Here is a 17,865-nt window from a genome sequence, read left to right as displayed (position 1 = left end):
GTCTGAACACCGATTCAGTGAAGATCGTTACCTGTTTGTTTTCTGTTCCTTCAGTATTTGAGTGCGGTTGAGCACCGACTCCGGTGGAGATTATAGGAGTGACTTTAATTTGCTGGACAGTTAGTCTTTTTTTTTTGTTTGTTCTTTCTGTGACTCCTCCTGCACAGTTAAACAAAGTCTTGGCTGGAGTAAACCTGCTGTGTGCGTGCGTTTGGGTCCACCAACTACACTACCCCATAACACTAGGTGGTTTGGCGATACGGCCAAAGTCTTCCAGCACGATACAGGTCACTTCATATCTCCATAAAGATGTATATCACGGTATAGTTCTCTGGTTGTTCAATAAATAAATAGTCTACATGAAATAACCACATGGAAACGTCTATTTCTGTACTGTGTGAATGTAATACTTGACATAAGAAAAGTACCAAATATGTTTTCATTTAAATAAGAATGTAACAGTTTCAAGTCAATTAAAAGTAGTGTACATACATACACATTGGCTACTGGCGTTGAACTGAGTGACAACGTAAGGTGTGATAAGGATTTTCCTTCAAAATATGTTACGTCACATTTTTGGAGGAATTTAATGATCATTATCATTTAGTATGTTTGTTATTAATTTAGACAATGTAATTGTGTATCACAATATCTCAAAATTGATTTCATCATGGTGAGATTCCATTGAGAAATGATATATTATCATATTAAAGTTAAAATGCCTAAATTTACAGCAGAAATAGACTTTGAGCTTCAGCCAGAACCACTTTGAGCTTTGATCTTTGTACGGGCTCTTTAGAAACCGATGGGTGACGTCACTCACGGAGACTACGTCCATATCTTTTACAGTCTACTGTCGTTAAAGGGAAACACTGGATTAGTCGTGGAAAGCAGCAAAAAACTGTTTGAGTTCATTTGCCGACATCACCCGTCATCAAAATAGGCTTGAAACTCATAAAATGGCGCTAAAACATACCGGAATCGCATCCTTTTTGTTCTGTGAAAAACAATGTTAAATAACATAATCAAATCATAAGGTTGCCTTTCATAAATAAATGATAGTTGAATTTAAAAAATATCAACATTGTGTGTCTCTGTTCTTTCTGTAAAAAAGTTCACGATTAGCCTGATAATGGAAATTCTCAGGATCAACTTATTGTGAGTCCCATCCCTGAACATTGCACTTATTTTAAGTACAGGAACATTTAGATAATTCATTACGAACCGACTGAGTCAGCTCCCACTACAGTGTATATGTTCTCTGCTGCCTACCTAACGTTGTATAACTCTTATTCAAACCTGCAGTCTGGTCTTTTTGTACCAGTGACGAAGCATAAACGCATAAACACATAAACACATCAGCCTCTGGCTGATAATGTAATCTGGCACCAGCTCCGAGGACTGAGCAGAGTGGAGGAGAGGACTGTGCCAAGCACTCCGGCAGCTAAATGTACTCACCCGCTGTAACCTCGGAGCCTATGCAGATTCTATTAGCGCTTCTGAACAGTTCAGTACACCATCAGTCTGCCATTCTCCATGCTAATGATAAGTGTGCTTTGTATCAGACCAACCTCTCTCAGCACAAAGAGGGGCAGCACTTTCAACAGTTGGGAAAATCCAAAGTGCTGCATTAGAACATACTGCTGGTAGTGTCAATCAGCACATAGAGGTGTGTGTAAAAGTTAGCATCTTCTTAGATGTACAGCTCACCCTTTACCACAGGGACACAGGTTAAGTCTGCTCTTCATCTGATGCTGAATCAGTAGGACAACACTACCTGACAGGGCCCCCTGTTGAAGGCTGACACTGTGATCTAACAGCTGACACTGTTCACATTCGGATTTATTGTAGATTTTATTTCCCTTTATTACCTGATCAACTGATACAATACCAAAGAATGCAGGTACTTGAAGTGTCTGAAGGCAGTAACTGGTTGGCTCAACTGTTCGATGTGAATATCATCGTTTGCAATTGTAAAAATGCTGATTATGTTCAATCTTAAAAGCTGTTCACATAAAGAGATTTTAACTACTTATGATCAGAGGATTAATAAGTACATAAAAGGTAAATCATTGTGGCGCTGCTGCCGTCTGTTTGATAAGTGAAATGTCAATTCATTTAAAAAATAGTTTCTATGAAAGTACTGCTCACGTACTCATCAGCACCATCTTACTAGTGATCCGCAGTCTTTCAAAACTGCCTTCACTTTCCGTCTTCACAGTAAGTGTTCACACACTGATCATTGACGTAAAGGCAAAAATGTCACCAAAAAAAAGTCAAGGTTTTGTTTTAAAATGTATGATTAAAAGCCTTGTCTTTAAAAAACACACTCAGTCCATGCACTGCTAAGGTAAAGATTATATCCATGCCTGAGTGTCAACTTCTACGTTTTCCCTCTCAAAAGCTGATGAGCAGCGTGTTCTTAAATGAAACTTGAAGATGGATGCTGGATCTTTTCTCTAGCTTTCTGTTACACTGAAGGAGAACACTCCTGTTTTAATCATATCGGCGAGTGCATATTTCTCTTAAATCCCTCGTTCAGTTAGTGAGTCGCACTGTCCCATTTAGCAGAAGATAAAGGACGACTGTGTCCCACTTCTGAATATGTGTTGACTTACTGACGTACAGCTCTGAGGGGGATGATTAACACATGCACAACCCAGGAGGAATACGAGTCCAGTGTGTGCATCACTGAATCATTTGATCAATGAACGTCCTCTCCACTTCTGGTGGAGTATGAGTTCTCATCTGGTCTCTTAAAGAGCACTTTGCAAATTCTGATTGATGTGTACAAGTTGGTCCAGCTTGGACCTACAACGGACTGTCAGGTCTGCAGAGAGGATCATTGGTTCCAGCCTGCCCTCCATCCTGGACTTGTTCACCTCCAGAGTCAGGAAACAGGCTGAAAGATCTCTGCAGACCCATCACACCCTGGACACAAGCTGTTCAACTCCTCCCCTCTGGTAGGCGCTACAGGGCTCTGTACGCCAAAACCACCAGACACAGGAACAGCTTCTTTCCACTGGCCGTCACTCTGATGGACACGTAATCAGACATACTGCACTATTACCTCAAATCTAGTGTCATTGTTGTTGAAATTATGTTATAGTATAGATCGTAATACAGATATCTTGACCACGTATATAAGTTAGGTTATGTTATAGTATCATGTGTAATGTTTAAAGAATGTACTACTGGATGTGAGGAAGTCAGGAGATGATTTTAATTAGTTTAGTATCCAGGTGTCTTGTTATCTGTTATCTTGTACACTGTTTCTTTGTTGGTAAGACGGAGACACAGAGAGGCCTTGACTAACAGACATCCTTTGTCTGAAATACTTTTACTCCCCTTTTGACGCATTATCTGAAGTTGTAAAGGCGTGAACTTTTGTATGCATAAATGATGTTGAATATTGCATTTCGTCGAAGAAGGTTTCACGCAGTCTACTGAATACGTGGCTGTTGTGCTTTCTTCCCTCTTGCGCAAGAGAATAAACGGAAAAAGACAACTTTGAATCTTCTGATGACTTCATTATTGATTTGAGAACATAAACTCTCTCCTCCCGATTAACCTAGAGATTTTCCACCACAGCGGCCAACCGCTAATGTAGCCTCCAGCGCTACTGAAGTCTGGTAGGCTTGTTTCTTTCATCATATTTTAGTTGTGCTTTTTGTAGTCCTTGGTTGTAGTTTCTCCATGGCAGACCTATGTCAGTGACATTCGCCGTCACATCATAGTTGCGTAGCTTAGTGAAAATGTAGATTCTTTGGGTACATCCCAAGTCTCTTAATTCTCATTTCCTCGCTCCTCGATCCTCGCTTGAACCGGACGTTGTTCTGCGGCACCATATTGACGGCCGTCCCAAAGCTCTAATGTAGCTCGGAGGAGCGAGGATCGAGGAGCGAGGAGGGATCTCTGAGGAGCCATGAGCGAGGACCCACGAGAACAGACTTCCAGGAAGTCTTTTTACGGCTGACACGCCCCCTCATTGTTCATCAGTCATGTGATTGGACGCTGCAGCCGATCGGACTGACTGGAGTTTAACACCAGAGTGAAGACAGATCACAGAATAAACTCGAGTTTTATATTTGATTCGTTTTCTGATTCACCGTCTGGTTTAAATAAATGTTCATTGTAGACTGAACAACAAAAGGACCACAAACAACTTTCTTCATTTATTAGAAAGATTTGTCTTTTCTGCATTTTACGACTGTATTTTGTTTCTTACGCTGCTTTTTAGTGTTTCAATGAATGTTCTTAATTGGTTTTAAATCTCATTTTCTTTTGCCTTATGTTTTGATGCTTTTAATGGTTTTATGTGAAGCACTTTGAATTACCTTGTTGTTGAAATGTGCGATACTAATAAACTTGTCTTTTCATGATCTGATATTTCCCTCAATGACCTTTATTATGGATACAATTAAAGTCAGAGAGAGCTGGAGAGACAAAACACTTTTTACATCATGTATCATCATTCCATTCAGTCACGTGAGTGTCGGGTTCGATGAGTTTTATCATTTAAGTTTAACCTGAAACATGGAGCCTAATAAATGAATTAGAAATCATAATCATATTCTGGGTTATTTATTAATGACGTCACAATCTGAATATCAAAACATAGAGACGCAAATAAATAATAAATAAGTCAAACGCATTCCGTCGGTAGAAATCGATCCTGCGCTTATAAACAGAACTGTTAAAGTTTGTTAAAGAGGTAACAGAGAGAAACACCTCTACAGTGGTGATTACTGTGTGTCTTTATTAGTTATTAGTATTATTAGTTACTGTTATTAAGTACAGTGATCATGTGAACAGACACAAACTATCAAAAGTCTCTCCAGCTGTTAAAGCCGACTGACAGCTGATCCAGCTGTGATCAGCTGATCCTCCGTCATCAGAAACAGACGTCGCTTCACGTGACGTAACTGAGGAAAGGACGTCTCATGTCTCTTAAAAAGTATTTCCTCGTTCCTCTCTCCTCGCATGGACACAAGTGAGGGAAACAGGGATGCAATTAAGAGACTTGGGATGTACCCTCTAAACACCACGGTTGTCTTTTCCTAACTCCTCATGAACTCTCCTTCACATCTTTCCTTGACTCCATGACATTTTCCATAGAGGTCAAGGAAAAGTGGTTAGGAATAGACGTTAGGAGGTCATTTTTGGACTTCTCGACTGCCGCCCTGGATGTATAAAGAGAACTGGATTCAGCGTTGGAGGAGCTGCTCAGTGGCGCATGAAGTAAATAAACTTCGACTTCCAATGAAAATGGGCAGATCTTCCAGCGATCTTCCGCATCCATGGGCCCATACAGCAAGCACACTAGTGTTTCCTTTAACCCACTCCCAGCCCTCAGTGCCTGCTTATTTTAACATTGTGATGGATTCAGATATGATTGCAAATATCTGCTGTTAACTTAGCGTTAGTTCTGTGCTTACTACAAAATCAGAATCATGCGAATGCTATCAGCAACCAAACAACAAACCATGACAACGACAAACGTCAAAGCCTTGTGCAGAACTCCTCAGTGTCCCTTTAAAACTGTTTCTGTTGTGTTGTGAGCTTCACTCCGAGATCAGGCTCCCAACGTCACACACCTGAAGTGAACCAATCAGGGACCACTACGGCTCAGGTGCTTTTAAATCTTTGATTTCATCATTCTTCTAACTGTAAACATTTAGTGTACAAAAATGCCCATCACAACATCCCTGAGCCCCAGGGGACCACTTTATCTGACCAAAAGTGTTATGGCAAAATATATTCATGTTTCAAAGATTCAAAAAAGATGGAGCAGTGAATATTTAGAATTTTGGCTTCAGAGTATCTGTTAATATTAATTTGATTATTTAAATAGTTGTCAGTCCATTGTGTTAAAGGACAACTAACAGATGAATTGACTAATGCATTCAGCATAAGAACAATTCATGTATAATATTCATAGACTTCAGTAACTAAAGGAGTTTCTACTTCATTCCATTTCTATGAGAATCGAACCTCTAACTGTCACCGGAACAACACGCTGTGCTGACCTTTGATGTGCTCGTTGACGACGCTCTCCAGCCGGTCCAGCCTCTCGATAATCCTCAGCGTTTCCCCTTTACTCTCCTCCTCCAACTTTCTGTCGGCCTCGCCGCTGCTCTCCGCAACTTTGGGACCCCCGTTGGTCACATAGTTGGTGATCCAGCCTACATACAGGAGACACACGATGTTGGTCATGCCGCTCAGGATCACACATGTCGACACCAAAGTTTTCGTTCTCCTTGAGCACAGCATCGCGACATCCCTCCATGGGCTTCCTGGTCCAGACGCGCGCAAGCAGGTAGATGGAGGAGAAGACGCACTCGACAAACGTGTCCAAATGTAACCAGAGCGTTGCGATGCTGTGAAGTCAGTCCGCCTCTGCGCTCTCAGGTCCCGGCTGACACATGCATTCTCCGGAGGCTTTAAATGCTGCACCCTGCCTCAAAAACAATATTTCCAGTAATAATACTAAAAAGGAGCGTCCCCGTTCAGCAGCCGGCGAGTGAAGCTGCGCTCTAGCTGCAAAGCTGGCAGACGCAGAGCTACAGCCTGTAGTCCTCACACAGCCCAATAGGAAGAGAGAGGGGGCGGGCTCTGCTTGCCTCTGCCGGCCCCCTTACAGTTCGAGCACACGGAGGAGGGGAGGAGGAGAGGAGAGGAGGAGTGGAGGAGAGGAGGAGAGGAGGAGGGGAGGAGGGGAGGAGAGGAGGAGGGGAGGAGGGGAGGAGAGGAGGAGAGGAGGAGGGCAGAGCATAGAAGCTGAAGTGCATCGATCCAGTGATGGAGAGGCGCGGTGAAGTGAAGGCACTGAACGTGTGGGGTCGTTGATGCGTTTGTGATGCTTACACCACGTGCACAAGTGTACAGTTGTGTATGTACATCGTGAGCGTGTTCGAACACTGAAGATTCAGATACGGTTCAGAAGATAGAAGACCTGTAACTGGAGAGGAGCCATGTTATAATATGCTTTTGTGTTTTGGCTAAAGAAAGCTTATCAGAGCAAGGGCGGGTCAGCGTTACAATAATCCAAATTCATATTAAACAAGTTTACTGAGATAGTCAAGTCAAGGGACAACTGTTAAAAAAAATAAACAAATGCACAAAGATAAATATATTTAAAACAGTAAACACATTCTCAAAAAAGTTCGGACAAATTATAAATACAGTTTTTAAAAAGCTAAACACTCAAACATCAGCGTAATGCCTTTTATTCACAGCATTGGGAGTAAGCAGCCTCACATCTGGCCCCTGAGCCAGTTCTGGCTTTTTTAATAAATGAAGCATAAGTATTAGCCTCCCATCTCAATATTTCTTTGACACTCATACGTGTGTGTGTGTGTGTGTGTGTGTGTGTGTGTGTGTGTGTGTGTGTGTGTGTGTGTGAGAGAGAGGGCATCTGAGTATTTGTGTATACTGTATGGCTTCATGACTTTGCTGCTTGGTCCAAAAGCCTCTCATCTGCATCACTTCCCCTCTTCTTTGACTTCTTATGAACACACACACACACACACACACACACACACACACATCGATGAACACTGGCCACCTAAGGTGCCCACCTGAAAGCTAAAGTAACCTCAGAGCTTCACACCACCAACAGATGAATCTGGCAGTTAGAGCCTCGAGGCTGCCTCTTTCATCTTTGTCTTTCATCCACTGCTTTACCAATCATACACACACTTGAGCAGATACACACACACACACACACACACACATGCATGCCCATGAATCAAAAACTCTCCATTCGGCCAAGAGCACTCTGGCAGTTTCAGCCGACTCGTCTAAGATATAAATAATGCATTGGATCTGAAATATTAAGGCTCTCAGTTCTATGCTGCTTTCAATCTTGTCTAATCACTGTCAGTATGTCCGTCTCACTTCCATCTCTCATCGCTCTCATTTTGCCCCAAAAAGGAGACAATCAGTTTTGTGTTGTTTTTTTTCAAATATGCAACATGGGGAAACACTTTACTTTAAAGGAGCACAATGCTCCATTGCCAGGTTCATACTTGGTTCATACAGTCTGTGGAACACCTGTGTCACCCTCTGTCACCTTGAAGTTTGGCTCCTGGGAAAAGATTCCATCGCATTAGCTTAGTATTTGTGTATAAACTCTGTGAACTGTAGACATGCACTGTGTTTTACATTTGTCTTCACAGAGACATTTGTGAGGATCGAGCTGCAGAGCCCAGTCTAGAGGAAAGAATCAGCTTTGAGAGGTACAGAGAGAAGAGTTCGCATGTTGAACTACACGTACACAGATGTGACTCGTCAGATTTGACGGGGGTGCCGCTGTGTCACCACAGTGATCGCGTGGCAGTAAAAGCGTGGGTTGCACTTGATAACTGTAGATGCAATGTGGCAGACATTTGAATCCTGATGACAGGATGTTATTATATACTCCCGTGGACCACTATGTGGTCAGCAATAGAGTGGCGCCGTCCGTAATTCTGCTCGTTGACTCCACGGAAAGTAAAGTATATGCAGATCATAGGCGCTGGAATGGGGGGTCAAGTGTAGAATATTCACCGGTCAGGACTGTATGAGGATATGCTGATCGCCAGGTACTGTGGTACTGTGGTACTGTAGTACTGTGGTACTGTGGTACTGTGGTACTACGGATGTGTGGTCAGACAAAATGAAACACCGAAGGAGTCCACTTCAATTGTGATTCATATAGACAGCAGGTGGTAGGGAGAGATGGCGTGTACAGCTGCCATATTCTCACATCCAACTCTGCGAATTAAGGCTTTATTTTGACCAAACCAGAGTAGGCCATTGATGGAAGTGAGTCTGCAGGCCTCTGCCTCTGTTCTTACCTAGAGACACAGAGGTGAGATCTGATTGGATAAAAGCTCTACTTAAAACAAGCTGCACTGGAAGCAGAGCAGCTGAGGAAGACAGTAGCTGTGCAATGAGAACATAAGATAATGGGAAAAATATTTTTATAAATTATAATACATGTAGTGTATTTAAGAAAAATGATTAAATTATAAAATAGCTCTAACTTTGTGATTCTGTTTAGGCCAGCAGAGAAGGCCTTGAAGGCCCTGACGGCCCACCACTGTATCTGATAGATCCTTAGACATCATAGACTGGGGTCTTATTGTTGCTGGTAGTCTGTCTAATTTGGTGTTCAGTGTACAATTAAAGTCTCCTCCTATAAGTATAATCCCTTCGCCTTTATCAGCCACTAGAGCCGCAACCTTCTTAAAGAAAAGTGGACAGTCTTCATTTGGGGCATATATGTTTAAGATGGTTATCTTCATGCCCCCAGCGGTTCCAATCACCATTACGTAACGGCCCTCCGCATCTTGGAAGGTTTTCTCATTACTGTAGTACATAGATTTACTAAACAGGATAGCTACCTCTTTTCTTCCCCTTCTTACACGATGCACTATAGACCTGGTCCACCCACTCTCTTTTTACTTTTGAATGTTCTAATTCAGATAAGTGTGTTTCCTGATTTAGGGCTACAGAACACTGCATTTTTTAAAATTGCCCAAGGATTTTTTTTCTTTTAATTGGGTTGTTAATTCCTTTTATATTGTAACTGATGAAATCCAGATAAGCCATAGTCTCTACGAATTGTTATAACATGTTCTCTTCTCTGCCTGAGCATGCATGTCAAAAAAAGATAATGAAAACAAAAATAAAAATAAACTTGAGTTGTGTAAACCTCAACATTCTTGGGTCTATAACATCTGTCACGGAAAATATGAGAATAACATGAATAATATAGAACCGAACTTCCACATTTCCAATTGGACACGGTGTTTGAACTCTATACCGTGTCCAATCCAGTGAGAACCACTCAGTCTAAACAAAACATCCGCCTGGACTGTATATCATAGAACTTGTATAAACTTGTGATATCAAGGTGTGTGATTTAATAATCACATAGCTTTAAACGTTTTTCAACTACTTTGGCAGATTGTTAAGCTACCTTTATATATGGAGATGGTTATAGTTTTCTCCCTGCAGAAGAGCTTTGAGGTCTGGTGTTGGCAGCACTGTGTCTCTCTTTCTCTTCATGTTGCTCCTCCATCCATCATCTGCTCCTCAATAAGCTCCCTTTCTCCACAGCTCACCTGGACTCCGAGCTCTGTTAGTAGCGTCGCTGCATTTGCTAGTGTTGTGAAGGTCTTCTCTCCGGTGCTCGAGTCCTCACTAAGACCAAGAAAGGGGATCAGATCACTCCAGTTCTGAGGTCTTTGCACTGGCTTCCTGTCCAACGAAGAATTGACTTTAAAATCCTGCTGTTGGTTTATAAAGCACTGAATGGTTTAGGGCCAAAACACATCTCTGATCTGCTGCTACCTTATGAACCATCCCGACCCCTTAGGTCGTCTGGGACCGGTCTACTTTCTGTTCCCAGAGTCACAACTAAACATGGAGAAGCAGCGTTCAGTGTTTCTGCTCCACATATCTGGAACAAAGTCCAGAAAGCTGCAGGTCTGCTGAGACCCTCAGCTCCTTTAAATCAAGACTAACATAAGCTACAAGGGTGCGGGAGGAGTTGTGTCCTGGAGGAACCAGACATTTCTTTGACCTGGAATATCGGTAAAAGTATTTATCCTGATGTTGGTAGGTTTGTTTAGGTTGGGTTTTGTTTATAATTGTATTTTATTTTTTAACATTTTGTTTCTGTTCTAAAACAGGTCAGGGGAAAGCTTTAGATCAGGGGTATTCAATTCAAATTCAGCGAGGTCCAGCTAGAGATAATTTACTCATACAAAGCTCCAGAACATCACAATATGTAATAATAACCTAAATGATTTAGTCCCATATATATTGAAGTAGCCTATAGCAGTTGTATCAACCGATGTATGTAGTCAACAACTGACTGTCAAATCAAATAAAGAAATTAAATTCAATTGAATAATACCTACTGATGCACAGACATGTAAACAACAAACATGACAAAAGAAATAAAGCCTGTTGAAACATATTGCAGCATGTCTGATTTTTTGTATTCATATCTGGGACAATGTAAAGCAGCACAACCCAAGCAGTAAAGGAGTGTTGTTCTTGATGTTTTAATGGAATCTTGGTTTATGCTCAATCAATTTTTAATTTTACACAATCATTATTGATACATATTGTAGTGCTACCCGTTGTTAGTTAGGTTTTTGTGTTCTGAGAGACAAAGTGTTAGTGTTGGGAATAATGTTGTCAGTGTTTTGGTACAATCATTTATTCTAAGATGTGCATAGAGTGGTGTGGTTGCATCGGTTGATCTTGGATGTGAGATGAACTGTACAGAGAGCTGTGTAAAGAGAAAAAGTGAACTAAGTAAAAAGAAATGTGGGTAAACAACTGTTAAAAAAATACAAAATAAAACTAAACGTGTGAGTCAGCTGTAAGCAAAGGCTTAACATCATCAGGAATCAGGGTCAGAACACAGGTTAAGAATCAAATACTTCATTTGAATAAGGTCTTCCAAACCTATTGCTTCAAAATACACACAGTCTCATTAGTTTTAAAGATGATTCAAGTATTGAAGTTGTTCAACAAAAACTTACTGACATAAAATACTTGTTTTATACGGGTTTTCTCTTTCCTTCACACTTTTTCTACCAACTTTCCAAGAACTTACAGCACACAAACTGTCATTACAACATTCATCCAGTAGGCGTCACTTTGTGGCTGAAGTAAGAAGGTGCTGCCCCACACCATCCTTCCATTAGAAATACATGTGAGCTGCTGAGAGAGATGTTTCTTCAACTACTTCTATCCTCGTGTTGATGAGACTACTACCACTTCTATAGCACTCTTCTTTTCTCTCTTAATCCTGTTGTGAAACTGCCACACACATTACACATTATATCTGCTAATGTCACGGCTTTCTTTGCTACGTTTATCACTTGTGACATCCGAAACAAGGCATAAGAGGACAAGTGAATTAGTCCGTGTACAAAGGTTCTTTGTCTTTTCAATTTGTACTCGCATAAATTTCTGTGCACGAAGTATAACTCATTTTCCATAGTTCACGTTGTATAATGAACAATGTCAGTTGCGGGGCATTAATAATCTCATTGGTCTGCTTGTGTTAATGTGAATGTATTGTGCTACATGTGAGGTCGTTGTTCATAGTCGATGCTGCCTAAACGCGGTTAACGCTTAGTCTGTGTTATTGTCGCATTGAATGAACACGTGCAACAAAACATCAGCTTGTTCCATTATCCATCTTTAATAATGAAAGTTGAGTCAAGGAAGTCGAGAGTCAGAAACAGAGACAGCTCGCCTTCAAAGTAAAAGTTGCACGTTTTCAAATGCGTCGACTTCAGCAATCAATTTAAGGAGAGCTAAGTTACATTAATAAAAAAATATTTTAAATAATGAACATAATAAATGACTGTAATAAAGTCAGATTCCTGCCACTTTCCCACAATTGAATGTGAATAAACTGTCAATGGGTGCAAACACTGAATTATTTGTATGTAATGATTCATTAAAGCATCAATTTATTTATTTAAGCAAGGCTTCTTAAATTATTTGGGTGATACGTGGGATGAGTCTGACTGTAAAAAGAGTTGATTTACCCTGAACTTTGACTTTATAGCTGGCTCTGCTGGCATGACAATGACGTCAGTAAGTTATCCCATGTAAAATCCTTCAAGTTTATTTACCGTTTGCACTTTTAAGTACTCTACATAAAATATAATAAATAAATTAAAGCTGCGAGCAGCGATGAACGGGCCCTCGCACGTCGGGGGTGCTGGCGGGACTCTGGCCTACGTGGCCGAGAACGTCTGTGACCATCGGACAACGTGCCCGCGAGTCCAACGTTTCTTTTCCCGCGTGGACCGCCTAATGCTGGAAATTCTGCTTTGCAAATAGTGCACCGCTTCCTGTATCCGCTGTGTGGCTCTCCAGAGTGACAAACATGCATTATGTTGCTCTATATCAAGTGTAAACCACATCGTGTGAAATTCATGTAAATCGGCTGCTGTTTGTCACAAAAACACAGATTTCCTTTCGCCAGCAGGTGGCGCTATGAGTATTATTGAAAATTAGCTTGTAGACATCCTCAGGCCATGAGTGTAATCAAGCATGGGAAGTTTGGGACCGTTTGGAACAAGTCCAGTGGAGTTACATCAGACTTTTTGATGGGGAATCACGTAAAGTAGCCGCCCGCTACGGCTAAACCATTCGACCAAACTTAAAGCTTTTAATACTTTTTAATCACAAAGGTCTTCAGATTGTACTGACCAAATTTGAAGAGGATCAGACAAATTCCCGAAGAGGAGAGTATAGTGACTACAAGTGGGCAAAAATCTATTGAAAAATGACACGAAAATTAAAATGGCCGACTTCAGGTACGGTTTAGAGCAGTGGTCGCCAACCTGTCGATCGCGATCGATGGGTCGATCTCGGAGACTTTCCCTGTCGCTCTCCAAAATAAAATTAAAATAAATTCAGAAACACATTGCCACATTGGCCTCATTCTCGAACATTTTCTGAAGTGTCTTCTGAAATGTTTTCTTACGGACTTCGGAAGACCAACGTCAGAAAAGATCTCTGCCTGATTCATGAACGCCTGAAAATGGGTTCTTACACAGCCGAAGTGTTCTCAGCTGTGCTCCCCGAATGAGGATTCTTAAATTGAACGTGCGTTCTTGTGCACCTGGATTTGCATACAGAAACGCCCCGCCAGCTCCTTATAAGGGCATGCAACTGAAGAGACGTGTGCACAATCGACAGACTCCACAGGCAACGCGAAAGCAACTTCAGACTGATTAAAATCATGTCAAAGCGGAAAGCTTTTGCAAATGTGTTTTTTCTTGTTCATATTGTGTGCGGTTAACAAATAATTTCCTTTTCATGTTGCACTGAAATTAAGTCATTTAGTGTGTTCTTGGTCACATCAATTTGAAAGCTGGACCAAAGTGTTTGATTTCATTCAATTACAATTAGGCCAAATAAAAAGCCTCAAGTTGTAAGTACAGTCTGGACAGTATTTTTCTCTCAACGCCTCAATAGGTAGATCTTGCCTGTCACCAAGGCAGAGGTCAGGGATCTTGGGCTTAAAAAGGTTGGTGACCACTGGTTTAGAGCATGGTCCCAAGATACTTATTTTTAAGTCTTAATGGAATACATATGCCTACCAAGTTTCATACATGTAGCTGAAACGAAGAAGTTCATTGGTCCATATCTTGTAAATGCAAAAAAATATCAAAAAGCTTTTGATACATTTTGATGATCTAGATCTAATAATGCACAGCAAATTTGGTAGCAATCAGACGCAGCGTGTAGGAGGAGTTCGTAAAAATGCGTTTTTCACAGAATTCAAAATGGAGGCAAATAAACAAAAACAGAAGCAGTACCGAGGCTGCCATCTTGCTGTAAATAATATAAATATTAGTGTTGATAATGTCAATTGCTGCTCCTTTAAGGCCACTTCTCCAATTGTTGTTGTTTAGCACAAAATACAACCACAAGAACCGCACACTGCTCTTTGAACCTGTTGAACACCAGATGGATTTTTGAAGGAAAAGTATTTTGTCATAATCTCTTCATTTCTATTTTCCCCTCATTTACTTATAATCATTTAGCTTTGCAAATATTCATTTTTATATTCTGTGGTGCACATTGGGACCGCCCGGGTAAAGACCTGAATAAATGGGAGAAACAAATCCAGATTTTCACAAATGGACACAAAGGCTCACTGAATGGTTTGATTATATTACACTAATGTGATTCATATTCTTTGGCCTTCACACTAACCAGATCTCAACCTAACTGAACACCTATGGGAGATTCTGGCCCAACATGTTTGAATGTCATTCACCACCATCACCAAATTTCTGGAAGAATGTCCAGTAGAGTTGCACAGACTTGAAGCAGTGTTGAAGCTGTTCTGGGGGTTCAGCACCTTACGCCCTTTACACATCTGTGTGTGTGTGTGTGTGTGTGTGTGTGTGTGTGTGTGTGTGTGTGATTAATTCAATATGTTTTTTCTCACGGTTGTTTCTGTCATAAGTACATAGATATAAAACAGTTCATGTGACGTGTTGTCATGACTTTCCATCCCGGGATGGAACCCTATGGCGGCCATCTTACCTGGGTCCAGTATTAAACTTGCTTAAAATGGAACCTATGGCGAAAGAGGCTGATATTGTCTCTATAATCCTTGTATTCTTCTACTAATACACAATACAATACATCACAACCGTAAAGCATTGTAATTGTTTTCTAGAGTACTTTTTTTGCCGCAAGTGCTGGTTTTGTGGGGTTGATGTGAATTATCTGACTAATAAATGTTAATAATTAATTCTTTGTTTCGTTTACTTTGAACAACTTGCCCCTAGGCATTGGGAACCACTGGTGTAGCCGAGGGTTATGACTTATCTGTGTTGTTTAATAGGTCTTATATTACATTTGTAATATCTGTTAATATGTGTTCATGTTAGTACCACGCTGCCTTCTCATGGAAAGCAATAATTAGATGAATAGTGACCGTGGGCCCTCTTTGTACACACCGTTACATTTATATTCCGAAAACTTGGCATGCGTGTGTGTGTTGGTATGGGTGCGTGAGTATGTGCACACCCTTACCTGGAAGCGGTGGCTTTGTATTCAGTGCTGTGATAAAATGCACCGTGTGTGAGAGAGTTAAACATGGTTGTAAATGACTGTGTACACAAAGGTCTCGGACAGTTAAGCAGCTTGTATTGCATTAATTAAAGTTTGAACCCGCATTACATTTTAGCCGAACATGAAAGGAAACAGTTGTGATCAAACATTTGCAGAGTTGGAGCAGGGGTTTTCAAAGTGTGGTGGCTCTAGAAATGGGACGTGAGCTTCTGATGTTTTGTGGTGGTTACGTTGTAAAGCAAAGATAAACAAGCCCCTCCGCACAACCCTGAGGGAAGGCGCTGCATTGCTGGATTTTGAATAAATGCAGCCGAGGCGCTCCCTTTCATTCTGTCAGTTCAACTCCGCTGTGGCCTCTCTGCTCTGCCTGTGTGTGTATGTGTGTGTGTGTGTGTGGGGGGGGGGGGGGGGGGGGGGGGTCTTGGTCAAATAGACACACAAACCTACAGCTCTTTATAAATCCATGACATGACAACATGACAGGAGAGGAGTAACCTGGTTGTAACCTTTTTTAAAGTCCCAACCTAACCTGCACACTGTTACTGGCCTGGGGCTACACACTGCCCGACCACTGAAGGCCAGAAACGACCTGAACACTGCAAAGTTAGATGAGAAGACAAAATACAAGCAGAGGGCAGATCCTCTGAAGACACCTCCACACCCTTTTAATGGGTCATCAGTGATGATTGAGAAGGATTATGAATCTATCATAGACTATATATACGACGTGCCGTTCTGAGGCATCAAGTTCGACCAATGCCATCTTGGTTTTTGACCGTTGCCATCTTGCCATTTTTCAAACAGAAGTGACACGGGAGAGTGGAGCTCAATACAACTGAACGCTGATTAAGACATTTCAAGGCAACCAAAAAGGTTACAGTTATCTTAAAACACACTATGAAAGGATTGAAGCTATAAGAGGAAAACACATACAACACCCAGATTGGACAACACTGTGGTAGCGACCTGTCAATTACAACACTGTAATGAATTGCTGTAGATGGATTTACAACAGTATCTTACAGTATTTCACAATTAACATGCAGTTAAATATTATAAATGAACAGTTAATGCCGTCGGTTAACCATAGCGGCAGATAACTGTACTTGACAGACCATCATAATATGATCATGCTATGAGGGTGTTGTGAAGTCCAAAGATATGGGCCTGTCAGTGTGTTCCACCTATGATATAATGCAGTATAATAAATTACATGTTTATTTTAAAACTTGTGTCGTCTATGGAAAATAGGACAGCGTATTGCTGTCTCCATGACAAGAAAACAACGTAAAACGTTCCTTGTTCTAACGAGATCCTTCTCACGCTATGGCAACGTTTTTTTTTGTGATATAATTTCCCGTAACTACTTATAAGAATTAGTGCTGGGCAACGATCTTCATGTAATAGATGCAATTTGAAATATACACCTTGAAAACTGCAAACCTATCTACGTCATGTTTTCTTCCTTTTTTTATGTTTGTTAAATTCTCAGAAGCAATAACTAAATGATGCTTATTATACATATTACAAACAAACCACTTTAAAAACTCTAAATAAATAATTTAAATGAATCATTTATTTTTAGATTTTTTTGGTATTTTGGTCAGACACATATGCAACGCTGATTACCGTAATATGTGTGGTATTTGTTATAACTGTATGTTGGTACATAGAGGGTGATAAGAAGCTGTACCTGGAGGGACTTAGGACCCAGGGGAATGTAGGTGAAGGAAACAGGAAGAGACGGAAGAGACGCCACACAAACAGCTGTTAACGCGCGATAAAATAATTGTCGGTGTTAATTAATTAATGCGTTAACGCAATAATAACGCGTTAACTTGCCCAGACCTAACAAGAATATATCATTTTATAATTTTCTATTGGTAGACTTTGTTTTATGACAACAAATATATATTGTTCTTGTTTTAAGGAGAAACTGATTTTTCGATATAAGCTCCTGGAGTACAATTATAAATACAATAATTATAATGACATTAAAATAAAATAGTATTTATAGAGTATTTTCTTAACAAACATTGTTGCCATTGTGTTCTCAGTCAAGGTTATTTTACAGGTTGTTTGTGTGCTTAATGATCTCCTCTGGAAATTAAAGATGAATCATTTTGATTGTATAACCAGAAACAAAATGCAACTTCCTGCAAACTGATCTAAACTCAACATAGATATGCAGATCAACAAAGACACATGCCTACCATCACATAAAGAGGAGATACGTGGAAAGAA

At 40.7% G+C, this 17,865-nt stretch overlaps 1 protein-coding gene across 1 annotated transcript in view; it reads right to left on the bottom strand.

Annotated features, from left to right (window-relative positions):
- The window catches only part of LOC142971902 (polypeptide N-acetylgalactosaminyltransferase 18-like), a 145,110-nt gene extending 138,837 nt beyond the window's left edge, over positions 1–6,273 (bottom strand). Inside the window, exon 1 of the mRNA XM_076112642.1 lies at positions 6,030–6,273. Coding sequence (XP_075968757.1) covers positions 6,030–6,273 — 244 coding nt within the window. The remainder of the gene's footprint in view (positions 1–6,029) is intronic.
- Between the last annotated feature and the right edge of the window lie 11,592 nt (positions 6,274–17,865).

The sequence above is a fragment of the Anarhichas minor genome, unplaced genomic scaffold (genome assembly GCF_050575085.1).
Source record: "Anarhichas minor isolate MPS153535 unplaced genomic scaffold, ASM5057508v1 ptg000005l, whole genome shotgun sequence".
Lineage (NCBI taxonomy): Eukaryota > Metazoa > Chordata > Actinopteri > Perciformes > Anarhichadidae > Anarhichas > Anarhichas minor.
The sequence above is the reverse complement of the archived record's forward strand: the minus strand, read 5'-3'. Positions and strand labels throughout refer to the sequence as shown.